Below are 18,858 nucleotides of genomic sequence, written 5' to 3' on the forward strand. Positions count from 1 at the left end.
GTATGGAATACCTCCTAAACTTTACCTGGCTTATTTTGGCTGTATAAATGTGATGATTTTGAAAACAAAAAGGTACTATTTTCACATCGTGCAAGGCAAGGAAATCAACAACGCTAACAATGAATAAAGAGACTGTAGACAGCTACTAGGTACCTTACCTAACGGGTATTGTGGATATCGCTGGTGGGAGAAACGTCAAATGTGGGTTAAATCGAAAATAATGTCGAATAAACCATAGCTATTTACCTGCTGCACTAAATCAGTTTCCCATACTTCAGATGTTTAAATAATAAACTGTTCACTTCGTAACCTTCACATGCACAAAATAAATATTTCCCAATTAAAATCGTCATTCGTCATACAAAATAATATCGACTGCCTGCTATTTTCTCCTAATTTGCATTCAATGTTGCCAGCATAAAAAAATCACTCACGCCAGTTGCCAGCGGAACTGGAGCTGGTTAGATATAAAATACAAATGATTTTGTCCGAGATAACCAGGAATTCCAGGTAAACCTTACCAAACACTTTACCAACCGGTCATCCAACAAGATCTTCAAACCAAATAATTAAAATCCTGTTATTTAATTACTAGGTTAGGTTAATATAGATTGTCTTAAAATTATAATATGAGCAGAATTATTCGACTTTACACAAAGGCAACTGTCGTAAAAAAGTTTATTTTATGGAATTGGTTTTGGGTTACCCTAGCCCTAGCCTTATGTTTTAAACGGTTTTTATTTTTTCATCAATGTAGCGGAAGAATTCTCAAAAATTTCCCATAAAATTATGTTACAATTTGTCTTTCTGGGATGGGCTATATTTTGTAGTAAAGTTTTTGATGGGGTCAACTACAAAAATCTCTTTTGTATGAATACAAAAAAAACTTGGAGCAGCTTACTTTCGACTAACTAACAATAACGCTGTTTCAGGGGTGGGAAGAGTGGACTGACCGCAAAACAAATCGTTCTTAGCAGTCACTCCTTGCCTCAATCACATTCACATATCGTCTCATAATAATAATTAAAATGTACACCTCCATGAAAACGAAAAATTAATGAAACTTTGTAATGTTTTTATTTTTATATGAAACCACAAAAAAGTGTGGAGGCAGTAATGTGTGTATTACATTTCATTTTTCTAATAACATACGTGTTTTTTCTTTATCAGTAATTTTAGTCCAGTGTATAGCCAAGAAAACGCAAGGTGAGCCATTTTAAAACTTTTTGTGTTTGATTATAAAATTTCAAAAATTATCTTTTAATTTCGAACAATAAAACATGACAGCGTATTTCACAAACTTTCCAAAACAGTTTTAAATTTTCGGATACATTCAGAAATATCCCATATGTTTGAATTTTATTGAGTAGCGGAAATACACATAAATTCTCTATTTTATAAAGGCCATCAAAAATGAAACATAAATTTATAAAATTAATTTCTAATTAACCTCTTAACTCGGATATTAATAATAACTGTAGAATAAGTCGTGTAGTTGCAAAACCCGCTCTGAAATTTTTAGAAAATCTGGAGGTAGTCACGGAAAACTGTTTGGAACACATTGAATACAAAAAGAATTTATCTTTTATGCTTAAAATATTCAAATAATTTTATAATATTCTTTTGATATTGATATTTCGTCTCATTTTGACGATAGCCTGACTACAATCTAAGCATTTCTACTAGTTGTTTCCCCCATTCCTGGAAACTCACGCGTGTGAGCCCAATTTTCAAAGCTGGAGACAAGGCTGATATTAAGAATTACAGACCTGTTGCCATTCTGTCAACTATACCCAAAATATTTGAAATGATTATTGAGATAACCAACACGGTTTCATGCCAAGAAAATCCACGGTATCAAATTTGTTAACATTTTCGCGATTGGTGGCCGTCGGACTGGACTCGAGACACCAAACCGATGTAGTGTATACGGATTTTGCCAAGGCTTTTTATCGAGTTGATCATGATATTTTATTACTTAAAATGTTTAAACTTGGCTTCGATCAACTGACACTTATCTTCTTGTTTCTGAATCCAAACGGAGTATTTTCTACCAACCTTGGGTGTATGCCTTGTTTTATTAGTCTATATTTCACCATAGACATTTTGAAAATCGCGTTGAAAATCAAAAATACTGTTTTTATTTTTCCACAGAGTGGTTTATTTATGTTTTCCACGTTTTCCACTCTATTACATCTATGGTAATTACCGATTGTCAAAAATAAATTTATAAATTGTTTTTTGTCATGTCAAGTGACATTTCATCTTTTTTAGCGATAATATATCCCATATTATTTCAAAGAAAGTATCTACACTATGATTTATGTACTATCATTCATAGATGCTTCATCATTGAATTATACTTTGCCATCGTCGCTTATGTTTAAACGCCTTCGGTGAAATCTTAATCATGACTTTAATATTTCCTCCTAAAAGAAAACAACTGATTGTAGACGATATCAAGAAGGAGTGGTTTATTTATGAGAAGGAGCATCTCAATCCATTTTGTCAATGCTGTCTGGCAGAAGACAATTTGTTGAGCATGACACAATCTCATGTTTTTGATGATTCTATTGATGTTTATTCTGAAATGCTCTTTGCATGTTTTTCAATTCAGGTATGTTTAAAATAAATATTTAATAACCCAATATTTATCTAGTATCAAACTCACGATAAATTAAATCTAAATCTTGTTTTTAATTTAAAATAGGTTCATAATATTTGTGGAAATTAAATACCTTTGTACTTTAATTTTTGAATAATATATTATAAATTGAATTAATATCAAAGATAAGTAATTACCAACTCTGTAAACCTTCCAAACATTCTAACACTTTTGGGTAAATATCCAGAGGCCCGTCTCATCCAATAAGCACAAATAATTTTAAAAACACTGAAATAGTTAAGGTTAGTTTTTCTTTATTAACCTAAGAAAAGGAGCATAAAACAGAAAAGTATTGGTGGAACCTAACTTTTTATTAGCCTGCACGATGCTGATTTTGTTTTCATACATTTTTCGAAGCATTAAGGTCAAAATCGCATCGCAAATTATTCTAATAAGAATCATATTAGAATGCGCGAATGTTCTCCAGAGACCCACCGGCGTTCCACAGGTTAAATAAACTCCAACTAAGATCCTAGGTACTTTACAAAATTGGTTCTTAGTTTGGGTTTTATTAAAAAAATAAACAAAAAACCTATTCTCCATCGATAAAGTGAACATGACGAATTTGTCAAATATTTTATATTTTTATTTGTAAAGAAATTTACAAAATAAGACAAAAATGTCCTGATAAACTGATTTTTAGTAGTTTGATTTACCAGTAGAATGCCAGTGGGTCTCTGGAGAACATGCATGCATTTGAATATTTTCCTTCTTAGAATAATTTGCGATGCGATTTTGACCTTCAAAGGGGGTGACAGATTACGCTATAAGTTCAATACGTTTTTTATAACTTCATATTGCTTGCCATACAATTCCATACCGACCTGTATGACTAAAAATATGATGTGTTATAAGTGTGAGCGTGGCGACGATATGCGCTGGGATCTGCTAGCCAGGCTATATATTTGAAAATTATGCGACCCCTTCTCCTACCTACCGCAGGAGAAAGGTCAGAACAATTTACGGAGCGCCGTAATTACGCAGCTGTCATCTGTCGATAAGACAGATCCCATAAAAATAAATGATATTTGGCGGCAGTTCACCAATTATATTATTGATCTGACCCCCTTCTGCTGAGTACGATTATAGCGTATTCTGTCACCCCAACATACAATACGTATATGCCATGCCCAAATTATGCGCGCATAATATAGCGTAACGGGTCTAAGGCTTTATGTATGAAAAACAAAATCGACATTGCTTGGGCTAATAAAACTTTAGATTCCACTTTTGATTATTATGAATGGCGCATCTCTGAAGGCTTAAAAAATATTTTTCATTGTAATTAAACTGATATGAAATGTTCGCATTGAGGATGGAGCACCTCTGGATGTTTACCTTATGTTGGAAGAAAGACTGGATACAGATTTTCTTATTGTTTTAGTTACAATTTTAGTATTTGCCAAACTTCTGAACTCATTTTCACATTCTACAAATATATTTTACTAGCTGGTACATAATGAAGAAGGCTCGTACTACATCTGCAATGACTGTGCTTATAAACTGAGGCAGGGCTGCTCATTCAGGCGCCAAGTAGAAGACACACAAATGGGATTAAAATTATTTATTAACCATGGCACTCAAACGCAATTCTCTGGTATGATGCATTTTTATAGCTTTTAATGAATTTGTTGAACTCATTTTTGTTCCATGTTAAAATTTCTATTTCGAATTTCAGTAAGCAGCGCAAATGAAAGAAGAAAAACTGTTGATTTTGAGAAAATAAATTCATCCTCCCGTCCTTACCGAATGGTGAAGTCAGACAAATTAAATTTTTTACATCAAAACAATTCTAATAGCACTCTTGTGAAACTAAAAATTGATATGGGAATACAAACAGATACGTTTGATCTTTGTGATAATGAAGACATAAATAAATCTTTAATTGATTATTATGATGATAACGATGACAGCCATAGTTTACATATCAAAACTGAATCTGATGCTTCAGAAGATGATAGTATTCCTTTGAAGATGATAAAAAATCATATTTCAGGAATACGTCCGAAGAGGCAGTCAAAGTTACAAAGAATTCAATTAAAAAAACCAATAAAAACAAAAAAACTTGATCCGCCCATACAACCGTGGATATCAAGTCCTTTAAAATTTGATGAAAAAACCTGCATTTGTACTCTCTGCAATCAAACCTTCAAGGGCCAGAAGCCACTGACGGCGCACATGGGGCGTTTTCATTTTCCTAATTTTATTTGTGATCTCTGCGGTAAATCTTTTGTAGGCAGGAAGAATTTAAACGCCCACCAAAGTAAGACTCACAATGATAACATGATTCAATGTAAAATATGTAACAAACTATTAAAGAAAAACAGTATACTGAGACATGAAATGGGCCATTCGGTTAGAGATAAGAATGTATATGCCTGCCCGATGTGTCCCGAAAGGTTTGATTCATTCTTCAGGCGAATCAAACACTTGAAAGTCATTCATAATAAAGCGCACTACAAATATGAATGCAAATTTTGTCCTAAATCTTATCTAATGGCAAGTGGTCTTTCTCGGCATGTTAGAAGTTATCATTTGCAAGAGAAGACCCTTCCTTGCGAGGTGTGTGGCATCATGTTCTTCAGTAAGGGGGATAGATCTGATCATATGGTCAAACACAATGCGCCTAGAATCTACGGATGCCATATATGTCCCAAAAGTTATGCCCGGAAGAAAACTCTCACGGAGCACTTAAAAATACATGATCCTCATAAACGACACAAGTGCACAATTTGCCGTAGGAAGTTCACACAGAAGTGCACTATGATGGCTCACATGAAAGTTCATGATAAAGAGACAGTGTCCAAAGAAGTTTTTTATAATGATGCTATAGGGGAAAACCAATCCATAGAAACACAAAAAACTAAATAGAATCTCATACTAAATATCTGAATACCCAATTCATGGCATGTGTATAATATTATATTATATATGTATTGTACTATATCTACTCGTAGGTAGAAAATATTCATGGTTTTAAAAACCACTGTGATAAGTCATTATTTAAAAAATATATTACAATTGCTTGCACGAAAAGCTTCAAGTGTTCAAGCCACTGACTGATAAATAAACCTTTTTATTGCTCTATAATAAAGGTAACTGATGAACGAACTATTTTTCTTAATATTGATCAATAAGTATAAAATTATTTTAGCAAGTATGCAAATTATTCGTTTCGCTCTTGTGGCTTAAGTATCTGAACGTTAATGATAGAATTATGTTATTTAAATGAAATATAATAAAGCTTTATGAAACTGTATGTCATTTTTTTTTCTTCTTAAACTTTTTGGAATGTTTTATAATTAATTATACTACTCTATAATTAGAGACTACGATGGTTGTGATGATTATATTACCAACTAGTGGACCCCGTAATGCTTCACTATTGCCAATGGCTTTCTCAGGCATCTCCCACCATTCGCTCCCTTATACTGTAATGTTACTTTCAAAAATCTAGATTACATCGATTTTAATTTGACTCCATTCCGGTGCAGAGACATTGCGTTAAGTATTCCTCGGGCATCCCCAACTTTTTCTAGCATTCAAACCACTCTCTAAACACTCCTGGCACTAATAAGAACAAACTTTGAAATTTTCAGTGATATCGGTCAAATACTTTTCGAGTTTCGTGAGCACATACATAAGCAGGCAAATTTTTATATATTATGATTAAATTATTGGATAAATAAAATATTAAATTTTCAGTAAATTATCCAATAGTTAAATTGGGAATATACGAACAGGAGGATCAAAGTCTCGCCAACTAAAAACGTAAATGAAGATAATCCTACGTCTATTTATAATAATATATTTATATACCTACAAGTATACTTATTTTTGGTTCACTGCCACTAATGATGCTTAGCGCTAACCGTGTGCTATCAATTTATCTAACGTTATACAATGGAAATGCAATGAAAAAATCAACGAGCTATGTGAGAGAAATTAAGTACAGTATGCGATACATAATATTACATATATCAATTGGGTTAGATTGCATATTTTTTCTGATGTCATAAACTTGTTTTTAATGGTAGTAACCGCAGAATAAAATATACATCACTAGTCCATGCAAATTTGAATGTAAACAAATGTTTCATTTAGCCTAACTGCCCAGCGTTCCGTCTCACTTACACTCGCCTTAAATCGTAGATCTCCATCCTATTTGAATGTTTTTTTAAAGATATTTTTGTATGGAAATATAGTTCCAAATTGGAGAAAATATTTGGACCACGAAACACGCTCACTAGGCACTTCTTGTGGTATTCTCTATTTCTGTGGGAATAACTAAATGTGGCAAATAAACGACGAAGAAACTCGGACTTGAAGAGAGTCTCTCTGCTACTTGCAGGTAAGTGTGTGGTTTAGTTTTTAAACCACTTTGCCTGTAGAGATCCTAAAGAAATTCTTTGTGGCCTGTTTACAAACCCCTTTGAGATGGAGCGAAACTAAGCCCGTCATTCCATTAGGTCGGTAAGGTAAGGAATCCACATAAACCGCAGACCCTGCATAGAAAAGTAAAGTTAACTACCGTTTTCAGTGCAGCCATTGTGGGACTTTTCTGCGCTGTGTCATCGTGTTTATATCGATTCCTTAACCTTACCGACCCAATGGGACGACGAGCTTAAAAATGCAGATGTTGTTTTCTTTATGAATAGAGTAGAAAGAACAAAACAAGACAATGTAGCACAATGAAATGGGTAATCAGTGATCTTCATACATAAATAGGTAATAAATTTAGGATGATCAGGGAGCCAGCTTATCTAACCAGCTAACTCCAAGAATGATACAATATTATTGGTAAATACTTACTACTAGCTGAAGTCCCCGGCATTCTCCGGGCCTTATAGAGTTCTTAGAAATCAGATGTAGACAGTAATGTTCCTCTTATTTTGAACATCAAGGGTCTGCACAGTGTCTTATCTAAAGGAACAACTAGTCTTGCAGCATTCGGTTATGTCAATTGCTTACCGACTCGTAGGACGAAAGAGTAAGAAACACTCGTTTTCAATAAATTCTTAATATCGTAAAATAAGTTTATAAATATGATAAAATTATTTTATAAATAAATAAAATTATTTTATCTAATACATAAATAATCTTTTGGATGAAAAACCATAAAAATTGGGTACCTGCGTGTTCGAAGACTTCTTTATAAATAATTAATGATTGTCTATTGTTATGAATCTCGTGCTCACAAATTTTGTCTATGTTTAGATCTGTCAAAATCTTCCATTGCCTTCGGTAGTGTTCTGTTTTGTTCGGCGTTTTTCATTATCGAAATCGGTGAACATCCCATCAATCCATCGGCATTTTACCCTTAATTCACAAAATCAATATATAAAAATGGTTGCTCCCAGAGGTGGTGGTGATGTTATGAGGAAGACGACCGGTGTTTATAAAGATAAAAGTAAACCTACCGATATTAGGTTAAGTAACATTAACGCTGCTAAAGGTAATAAATTTGTCTGTATTAATTTATTTACTGAGAATATCGTATTGGAATATAATTTTTGCTTGTGCCTTTGTATTGCCTTAAAATAATAATTCATTAGTCGTCATTTACAACTTGATTTCAATAGTTAAAAGTTCAGTTGTTACACCCTCATACTTTGGGTGTCACCGTTTAAAATACTGCTTTAAATATCAGGAAGTACACCGATTTCTGCCGCCTTTGTATGTTTAGTTTGTACATGGGTGTATCTGAATGATTTAAAATAAACAATTGTGGCATTACCATTCATATTTTATTGATATGTATTTTTATTGACAATAAAACTTTGTTTTTAGCTGTTTCCGATGCTATCAGGACTAGCTTGGGCCCAAGGGGCATGGATAAAATGGTTAGAACAATTTTATATGCATCTTAAGACAATTATAATATATTTATTTATTATGTTTCATTGTTGTTTTATTTTTTAGATCCAAGCAGGAAATGGCGAAGTTACCATAACCAATGATGGAGCAACCATTTTAAAACAGATGAATGTTCTTCATCCTGCAGCAAAGATGGTAATTTTTTGTTTATTCTAGAAACTAATGGAAACAAAGCTCCCCCCACTCCTGTCAAAGTGTGAAGCACAGTAGAGTGCAGAGATTATGCCGCCCACATATTTATAGTTACCTGCTCTAAAAGTTGTTCTTCTCTGACCTTAGATAATGACACTATGATTAGTTTTAGTAATTATTATTTTGAATCTCGGCTCAGTTCTAATTTTTATTACCATTTATTTGTTCCAAATATATATTTCTTATAATGGAGAACTCCAATGAAAAATAGTATGGCTAAATATATGTATATTGAAACACTGATTCTGAATATAAATGGTATCCAGAAACTCATACAATCAGGAAGCTGGTGAATCTACATCACATAGAGAACCAAAAAAAAAAAACATTATTTAACCCTCCGGTAGATAATGTGGCCAGGCCATTTTGTTTTTCAAGTGATTTTCTTTTTAATCTGTTCACTTTAACAAGTGGTATCAATGTACAATACGACTCGGAGTTTGCGTTTGGTTGATAAAAAAAATAAAAAAAGACCACTTCAAGGACTGTACCACATGGCCTGGATAGGCCATGGCATATGGCGTCAAGGTCTGATGGGTCTGCGATTCGGGTACCAACTGCCCGCTCAGAGGTTAAATTTGCACCAGAAAACTTCCACTGATCATGAAGTGAATCAAGGTGCAGGAGCGGTGTTAAATGTATTAACCATTATACCGGCTGAACAGTATACTGTAATAACTGTTTTACGTCACTCGACTTAGCCAGAATTCTGATGGAAAATTGACTTTTTTTTTTATTTTTATATTAACTCCACACAGGAGGCCCTGAAGAAAATAATTTCCCTCAGGGCCTATGTCATCTTTGGGGATGCTGTGTGGAGGGTCTTTTTGTGGAGAGGAAGGAGTGAACATGGGTCTTGAAGAGTCCCATGTTGTAGGAGGGAGGAAACACAGAGGCCGGCAGTTCGTTCCACAGCCGAGCTGTTGAACTTAAGAACGAATCGTAGAAGCGACCCGTTCTCATGTGACAAATGTCAACTGTGTACAAATAATGGGCGCGCATTTGGCGTGTATCCCGACTACGCACCGGTGCCGAAGGGATCAATGACGCTAGTTCCTCGGAGCATCTTCCATTGTAATACCGATAGAACAAGGACAGCATACCTACCTGACGCCTGTGCTCTAAAGATTGCAGTCCTTTTGTTAAGATAAAACTTGAGATAAGACTTGCCATCGTAGGTACTGTACGCGCAAACACATACAATATATATTCTGCAAATTGACGTGTTCATACAGACTATTTGCACACCTGCCTTTATCTAAAACTATTTTGATAGCCCACACCTCTTATATGGCCTGGTCAGGCCACATTGCCCATCCAAAGGAGTAAAAGTACACTGCCCATTGTACAGTTAAAAATGAATAAAACCCTATCTCACCAAAACACTCTGGTTTGCTGGCATCATTAGATTGACCGCTTGTGATGTCAAGATCAACAAAATGAAAATTTTCTTTTGATATTAAATATGGATCTTCTTTAGTTTTAACAAAATGGAAAATTAATTTGCTGACTATGAACTCTATAACTATCATTAAAAAAACAAAAAAATATATATTTAATAAAGGAAATAGAATATCATTGTGGGCAAATCAACAACCAACCACCGAAATTAGATCAATGTATTAAATGTCATGCATTATAAATTAAGTTATTATTCTTGGATTTAACCCTTTTGCTGCCCGAACGTAAACACAAAATAGATACTCTCACGCCAAGGGTTTTTAGAATTTTTTATATTGCGTCATTATTTATTGTCCTCAGCACTTAGAGATTGTAAATTATTACCAAAACAAAAGAAAACTTGTTTACGTTACACTCTTGAAAAGTCTAAGCAAGATATCTTTATAAATTGATGCATTATTTGACGAATAAAAACTATCTATGAAACATCAAGAAACTTCGACCCGCCGCCATTATCAAAATCAGTAATCTCACCAACACATACAGACATACTATAGTAATATCAGTAGTCACGTCTCTGAAGTGGGACCTCTGCGACGGCTCACCATTTTTCACGATTCACTTGTGATAATATTATTGTTTAAAACTTCATTATTTATTCAACTTTTATTTACAGTTTCTTATCGTATTATTTATGTTTAAAGTTTTTATTCGAATGGTAGACTTAAAAACAGGGATGAATACACAATGCCACATTACACTGGGAACACATATCTAGCCATTTTTCTGCGGCTTTGTAAGTTTTGTATTCGCACAAACATGGCCGGCTCTGTATGGCTTGGATTGTTTTGATGTTGCCGGTATTGGCTCAGACGTAATGGTGTGTCATGATGAGACGAATAAGGAGTTGAGTCGAGTTGAGTATTTTTGAGGTGTTTTGCGATTAATTGTCTTATCACACATAACTGATAATCGGAGAAGCTCATACCTGAATTTTTTATGCTGTTGTGTACAGTAAAAGAATTTAACAGATATAAGATAGAGACAATATTCCCTTATTTGGTCATCAGACAAGTCGCGTCGAGCCATGATAGAGGGTTACACAAAAAAAAATATTAGGAAAAACGACAAATTAACACAATAATTAGTTTCTAAACACAGATAATTAAAATAAAATGTATATGATTATTTTTTCACTCGAAAGGCGGATATAACAACTTATTTCATTTAAAATAACAAAACATGTTGATTAACACAAAACTTATGTGCACTAAAAATATGAGTAGTTAATAAAAACAATTTGTTAAAATAATAACGTTAGAACCACGATTCGTTGCAGATTCTAAGTATTCGCGAACCGTCAAGATAAGAAGGAACCACGTGATTCACTAACACAACTACGCGCGCGCGGGGAATTCAAACACTGAGAGGGGAAATATTGTAGTCTTCAGTTTGACGAGGTCTTTCATAATATAAACGAAATCATTTGTCACATCTGTGTAGAGATGTCGCTAGATAAAGGTTCAAATTATTTTTTAAGCCCGAGTTTTGCGCCATCTATACAGAAAGTTCCGAGATATCGCAAGATGAAATTAAAATCACATATGATTGCGCGCGGCAGCGAGGGCCCGGAATCTTGAATCAAACATAGATGCGCACGGCAGCCTCCGGGTTAAAGTTTCTAGATAGGTACATAATTTTATTTCTTACCAACTTGAGCGATGGAGATTTCCGAGTGTTCTGTTTTCGATTCCGCCATTCAATTTAATTAATATCATATCTCCAAATATTAACATGAAAACACATGAACTGCTCACTGCGGTTTTAAGCCAATGAATCCACCCAGATTTCATTGTTAATCCTATATTTTTAGGCTTTATAAAATTAAAATAAATCATTAAATTTATAATTCATGAAAATCATCTACTCAAATATGGGTAGCCTTCACTCAAGTGGTTAGTGTTCAGTTTACTATGAATATAATATAAAAAACTTATGATACAGCAAATTTTTTATCTGTTTCATAATGGAAAAATCAAAAAATCGAGTGCAGATGGTTGACTGTATTTTTCAGTTTGGTATAATGCAATAACAATACATAGTAGTGCTCTCAATCCCGGGGATTTTTTTTTTCAGAACCGGGGTTTACGGTGCTGGCATTTTTCAATCTCAAGATCCTGGTGCTGGCACCAGGAATTAAAATTAGTATTTAAAAATGGAGTTACGGTGCCGAAAAAGGTCTGAATTGAAAACTCTAATACATAGTGATGAGATGCTGACATTTTACAATGTTGAATTCGATTCTGCTATACAAATTTCAGTGCTGTACTGTACCTGTCAAGCGGAAAAAAAAATTCGCTATGGCTCACCCAGCAAGCCATAGATTTGGTGCATGATGAAGTTAAAGTTTTGTGTTAAAGTATCATTAATTTCGTCCAAATGATGAAATTGATGGTACTTTTATTTCATCATTTGGTGCATGATGAAATTAATGTATTGTGTGTTATATTTTGTTATTTAAGTTGGAAGGTCAATATATATATTTTTTTTAATGGACCGGAGTTCCTTATTCGTGAAAAGAAGACAGAGATGGTGCTTATTTATTTATTTTATTTGTGTACAAAAAATTTTACAACATCACAGATATTTTATCTAACTTGTAAAAGTACCATTTTCACAGTGAGAATGTAGCGCCAAAAACCTTACAAACTCATTGAATTTTCCGAAGAATATGTCGAAATTTTTATCTAATATATTTAAATAGCGTATCGCTCTTCCCACGGGCGAATTCGGGTACAGATTTGTACAACTCAATCGGCAATATAATATGTTATGGTGACGTGCGAGACTCTGGGACAAATAAATTGATTTGCGCCAGAATCTCACCGTTAGAGACGAGACCATTGGCTAATTGAAAGAAATATTTTAGCAACGCAAAACATCTACGAGTTTCTAGAGAATTGTAGTTAGTCATACCTAGAATAAATCTCGATGGATATAAATATGGATATGTTCCATAGAGGCGTAAAAATAAAAAACGTAGGAATTTTTTATGAACTGATAATGTTAAAAATCTCAATAATAATAAATAATTTTTTGCAGCTTGTGGAGTTATCCCGCGCACAGGACATTGAAGCTGGAGACGGAACTACATCTGTTGTGGTAATAGCCGGAGCACTTCTCAATGAGGTAGAGAAGCTCTTGGGAAAGGGAATTCACCCATCTGTCATATCTGATGGCTTCCAGAGGGCGGTACAGCAGGCTGTCAAGGTAATAAGTTTCTCTATCTCAAATATTAATAACACACTTTCAGCTTTACTAAAAACTGTGGTGTAGATATTATGCGGCGCGTGAGATCAGAGCAGTGAAAAACTTGATTTTTTACTATGATGTTTGTTTGGTTAAAACGGTTTTAAACCAGGCTCGAGGCCGGCTTTACCACACCAACGTGAATACCACATTATTGAAATGCCACTAAGTTTACTAAGCTACATTAGAATCAGAATATGTACCAATTATTGTTCTCTTGTGTAGTTAGTTGATTTTGCCATTTTGAATGTATTGTTACTGTAATCGAACATTTAATTTTTTTAGTTTCATACTCACAGCATCTTCAAAGATGACATAGATATGAATTTAAAAAAAAAAAAACATTGTAACCTTGATAAAATATAATATACACCATCACGAGTTTTAAAACTGATTAATGATAATAAATCAGTTAATAAAGTTTTTCCAACTTATAACTTTTTAACTCACGACTTATAATGAATAAATCATCAACCACACAGTGAGTGAGTTGGCAAAGGCGTCGGGTTCTCACCCAAGTGTCGTGAGTTCAATTTCTCGACTGGCTATGTTCTCCATCATTGCACAACCAACATCTTCCACTTATGATGATGGTAGTAGGAGATTTTCAAATATTTTCAGGTTATTTGTAAATCTGAATACCATAAACAATAATTGAATGTTTGTTTTTCTTTGCATAATGTTTTCTACTTGTTGCATATTTGATTTTGTTAAAGACTTCACCGTGCTTAACAAATAATAAAGAATCTATTTTAATTCCTGTCAGATCCTTGAAGGCATCGCCAGGCCCGTTGAGATGAATGATGAAGATTCCCTCATCCAAGCTGCAGCCACATCCCTGTGTTCCAAGGTCGTCTCCCAGCACGTCAGTCTGCTGGCCCCCATTGCAGTCAAGGCTGTACTCGCAGGTAAGATAATAACAATACAAATAGATGGTACAAGGGACGCCCACAGAAGACATGGCACCATCAGGTGAATGGAATACTTGACCCGGGCAAGTCAAGAGTCAGAATAACAGAAGGGTGTGTATGAGACGATGTATTAAGGTGCCAAGAGAAAGAGTTATTTAGTAGTTCATCCTCTATGCTTCTGCTGAGACGGTCTGATTGTAAAGTAGTAGGTTAATTAAGTAGATTACGCATTTTGCTTTATAAAAAAAGGGTTTTTATAATTATGCCATTCTATTCTACAAAGGATGCAAATCTGTGAAGGTAAAATGTGAATAAGATCAGTTGCTGGAAAATGTTTTAGAATTAATTTTCAAAATTTGTAATGAAAGAGCATTCTACTACAGTTAAAGGAAAAATGCATACAAAATTTGTCAATCAAGAATCTTTTCAAATGCATCCAAGATCTGTAAAAGGAGAGTGATCTAAAATGCATACAAGATCTGTAAAAGGAGAATGTACTAGAATGCATTCAAAATCTGTAAAGGAAATACTTCAGAACAATTTTTTTAAAGGAAAAGCACATTCCCAGGTTATGAATAACATTATTTGAAAATCTCCCACCACCACCACACTAAGCAGAAGAAGTTGCTTTTCTTGTGATGGAGGACTTAGCCAGCTGAGGAATTGAAATCACTTCGCCTGGTTGGAACCCAAATGCGATGTCAACTCGGCCACTGACCAGTCAAACATAAGATCTTTCTAAAATTAGTCTGTAAATATAATTATTTGAACTAATTTATTTACAGTGTGAAGTTACCCTAGTTCTAGAATCCCTCATTAATAGAAACATTTCCTTTAGGTACTAAAATTTCTTGTTCATACATATCCCTAAAAAATATTGAACACATAATTTGCATGGTCATGGCACTCGCTGAACTTCTCAAGGGTATACAAAATTCAAAAGTAACTTAAAAATATTAATTTGTTTCAGTGGTTGACCAGACTGCCGGTCTATCCTCCGGTCTGTCTTGCGATCTGCGCGACGTCCGCGTCATTGAGCGCCTCGGGGGCACCCTAGAGGATTCTGAGCTGGTGCGAGGCCTGGTGCTCTCCCAGAAGACAGCCAACATCTCGGGGCCGCGCAAGGTCGAGAAGCCGCTCATTGGCCTCATTCAGTTCTGCATTTCTCCGCCCAAGACTGATGTAAGTCTGTTCTGTTTAAACTTGTCTAAATCTAACTAGTTTTACTTTTGCCTTTACCGAAAGTATAAAAAAAATACATAAACTATATTATATTGTGTCTACTCTCGCTCCATAGATCTTGATGATTGCATTGTGAACTGAAATAGTTGCTTTGGCCTTGAAATTCCAGGTATAAAATCTGGTGAAAATTTTATGTGTCGGAGTTTTTGCTGCCTTTCTTCTTTGTATATGTATTTCACGATGTGATATTAATCTTCCAATAAAGCCATCATTCATTTTTAAAATGTCGTTCATATGAAATTTCATCAAGAATAATGCAATGCTGAATTTTCTCCTTTCGGAATGAGAAACAATGTCTCAAAATATCTGCATGTATGTAATATATACATACATAAAATACGACTTTGACACTTGTGAAGTATACAGAAGCAAAAATACACAATGACAAAGCATTGTATTATTATAAAATATAAACCATTATACTCCCCAAGAACTCGGAATATATTATTTTTACAATTTTACTTTCGCGCGAGTTGGACACTTTCGCACCACCCACAACAGTTGTAATAAAAGCTTTTGTGTTGTATTATATATAGATGGATCACAATGTAGTTGTCTCCGACTACGCAGCGATGGACCGCGTGCTCAAGGAAGAGCGTGAATATATCCTGAACATCGTCAAGAAGATCAAGGCCAGCAAGTGCACAGTCTTACTTGTACAGAAGTCCATCCTCAGGTATGTAATAACACACACACACATCCTTCTTATAAAATGATTTTACAGCAGGCTGTTACAACCAGTTTCCGCTTACCAAATTAGACAAGAAGAATGGACAAGAAATTAATCTTATTTATTTTTACATAGGTATTCAACCAACAAACAATTATGGCAAGAAAACGGCAAATGTTATCATGGAAACTAATGTTATATTTATTTTTTAGGGATGCTCTTTCCGACTTGGCTGTCCACTTCCTGGACAAGATCAAGGTTATGGTTGTGAAGGACGTCGAGCGAGAGGACATTGAGTTCATCTGCAAGACTCTTTCCTGCAGACCCATTGCTTCCCTGGACCACTTCTTACCTGAGAATCTTGTCAAGGCAGATCTCGCCGAGGAGATCAGCGAGCCTTGCGGCAAATTTGTCAAGATCACTGGCATCCAGAATCCCGGGCGTACAATTTCCGTCATCGTCCGCGGCTCCAACCGACTCATGCTGGCCGAAGCCGCCCGCTCCATGCACGACGCCCTGTGCTGCGTCCGCTGCCTGGTCCGACGCCCCTTCCTGCTGGCCGGTGGGGGTGCCGGGGAGGCCCACGTCTCCCTGGAGCTTGCGGCCCGCGCCCAGCAGGCCCCGGGAGCCGACCACTACTGCCTGAGGGCCTATGCTGACGCCCTCACTGTCATCCCATCCACTCTTGCTGAGAATGCGGGACTTAGCCCCATCGGCATTGTGACCGAGCTCCACGCTGCTCATGTTGCCGGGCAGAAGAACGCTGGTATTTCGGTGCGTCGCGGGTGCATTGCCGATATGGTGGAGGAGAAGGTTTTGCAGCCGTTGCTGGTCAGCACCAGCGCTCTGACACTCGCCACTGAGACTGTTCGCTCAATCCTCAAGATTGATGATATTGTGAGTTATATTATTTTCTTCAAAAAAATAGAATTCCTGTTCTGCATAAAAACTCTTAAAATCAGTTGATTTTACATAAATAAAGGTTGCTGGCCATCTGTTGTTCTGTTAGGTTAGCAGCACTAAAATTTCACCCGTCATTTGTCATTGTTGCAAGTTATAATTGTGAAATAACTATTACATGGATAAATGATAATTGGTGATGCCATAGTCTCACTGGCTCCAAACGATTGGGAGCAGTTGGGTTGTGTGGTTTCACATTTAAAAAAAAGTTAATTATTGGGGTTGTGTGGATATAATTACCAAAATTTGTTGCGATTTTAACGCAATTGCCACAAAATGAAAGGTCTTCGCTGGTCTCGTATACGTTTTTAAAAGCTTGTATGTACAAAAGTTTACATCAAGTTGGGATGTAAAGTTCATCTCTATATCTTGTGACGCAACGTTTGTCAGGTTCACTATTGACTGATAAATTAACAAATATTACATCATGGGATTTGAGTGATAACTTTGCGCTCTGTTTTATATAGTATGGAACTTGTATTTTTATCTAGGCGCTCAAAGTGAGGCATACATAATATGAAATTACTTTTCGGTGGTGTTATTTTTAGATTGAAATTAGGTATGAGAGGGTTAATCTATTAACATGCCATAGCGAGTGAGAAGGCAGTTCATTCTTTTTTTTTGTAACTTTTACAAAATATATGGTGTAGAGATTCTACAATATTTTATTTCAATATGTAGCTAACAATATAATGTTTTGCATCAAATGATTTGTCTAATGTTTGGTTTGTTTGTTCTTTCTGCAGGTCAACACATTCACATAATTCCAACGCCTCATCGCACACTCGACCCATCTATATATTGGAGTTTTGAGTTCACATCCTTCAATAATAATTATTATGCTTGGCAAAAAAGCTGAAACTTACATGAAAGTATTTTTATTTTTTGCATTTAACACATGGTGTACGCTGCAACACATTTTTTAATGTTTATTAATAATTATTTTATTAAAATGATCTGAGAAATGTCACAAAATATTGAATATCAACCCTCATTAAAACTGTTTGCATTTACCTCACTTTTTGGTTGATGACAGGAGGATCTCAAATAAAAACTTCATGGCATGGTCCTGTCTGTTATGCGTAATAATTGTTGATCCAGTTGAAAATGTTACGATACAGCCCAGAGGTCGCTGCATTTTAATTTCATTATGATAATAGTGTTATCATTCACAAGCTTTATTAATACACTTCAATATATTTTAATAAAAATAACCAAACTATTTTAAATTTTACTTTTTTATCCCTACTAATGTAAAGCAGAAAGTCAACTGAAACTTGAAGATGGTGAACTCTCGACGTCATAATATTTATCAGAGCTTGATCTGTTTGGATGTTCATGAGCATTAATGGTCATCAAAATTTTACCAAACACTACCGAAGGGCCGAGATTCAGAGCATAATGGGAACCGTTATTTGCGGGGCAGAAAACAAAATAAAATGTTGAAGATTGATTTGATTTTCAGTGTCAAATGTGTCAGGTTTGAACAACTGGGGCTGAGAAATGTTTAGTTTTTATATCAATTTGGGAGGCAGGTATGGGTACGGCTGCCCCGGGAACCATTTATTGGATAACACCCCTGCCCTAGGTCACACCAGGTGGTTCGTGACGAGCAGGAGTGCCCGGGTTCA

At 35.2% G+C, this 18,858-nt stretch overlaps 2 protein-coding genes and 1 long non-coding RNA gene across 9 annotated transcripts in view; 2 read left to right on the forward strand and 1 right to left on the reverse strand.

Annotated features, from left to right (window-relative positions):
• The window catches only part of Ufd4 (ubiquitin fusion-degradation 4-like), a 71,737-nt gene extending 71,342 nt beyond the window's left edge, over positions 1 to 395 (reverse strand). For all 7 annotated transcript variants that reach the window (XM_089635890.1, XM_089635889.1, XM_089635887.1 and 4 more), the window contains exon 1: positions 247 to 395. The gene's annotated coding sequence lies outside the window, so the exon portion shown is untranslated. The remainder of the gene's footprint in view (positions 1 to 246) is intronic.
• Positions 396 to 2,203: 1,808 nt separating this feature from the next.
• Positions 2,204 to 5,873, forward strand: LOC149421192 (uncharacterized). Its single transcript, XR_016302609.1, has 3 exons — positions 2,204 to 2,617; positions 4,115 to 4,262; positions 4,344 to 5,873. It is a non-coding gene; the product is annotated as an uncharacterized LOC149421192 (long non-coding RNA).
• Positions 5,874 to 7,871: 1,998 nt separating this feature from the next.
• CCT4 (chaperonin containing TCP1 subunit 4) lies at positions 7,872 to 18,384 on the forward strand. The gene is made up of 9 exons (XM_089635398.1): positions 7,872 to 8,120; positions 8,456 to 8,508; positions 8,588 to 8,677; positions 13,238 to 13,405; positions 14,211 to 14,352; positions 15,326 to 15,537; positions 16,134 to 16,273; positions 16,480 to 17,164; positions 17,974 to 18,384. The coding sequence occupies exons 1-9, from the start codon at positions 8,012 to 8,014 to the stop codon at positions 17,989 to 17,991; spliced, it is 1,617 nt and encodes a 538-aa protein (XP_089491524.1). The 5' UTR covers positions 7,872 to 8,011; the 3' UTR covers positions 17,992 to 18,384.
• Positions 18,385 to 18,858: the final 474 nt, after the last annotated feature.

The sequence above is a fragment of the Hesperophylax consimilis genome, chromosome 9 (assembly GCF_061612785.1).
Source record: "Hesperophylax consimilis isolate HC1 chromosome 9, BYU_Hcon_1.0, whole genome shotgun sequence".
Classification (NCBI taxonomy): Eukaryota; Metazoa; Arthropoda; class Insecta; order Trichoptera; family Limnephilidae; genus Hesperophylax; species Hesperophylax consimilis.

Coding starts and splice junctions, on each gene's coding strand:
- CCT4 (XM_089635398.1), top strand. CDS start 8,012: ATGGTTGCTCCCAGAGGTGGTGGTGATGTTATGAGGAAGACGACCGGT. Junction 8,509..8,587: donor CAAGGGGCATGGATAAAATG/GTTAGAACAATT, acceptor TTTATTTTTTAG/ATCCAAGCAGGAAATGGCGA. Junction 8,678..13,237: donor TTCATCCTGCAGCAAAGATG/GTAATTTTTTGT, acceptor AATTTTTTGCAG/CTTGTGGAGTTATCCCGCGC.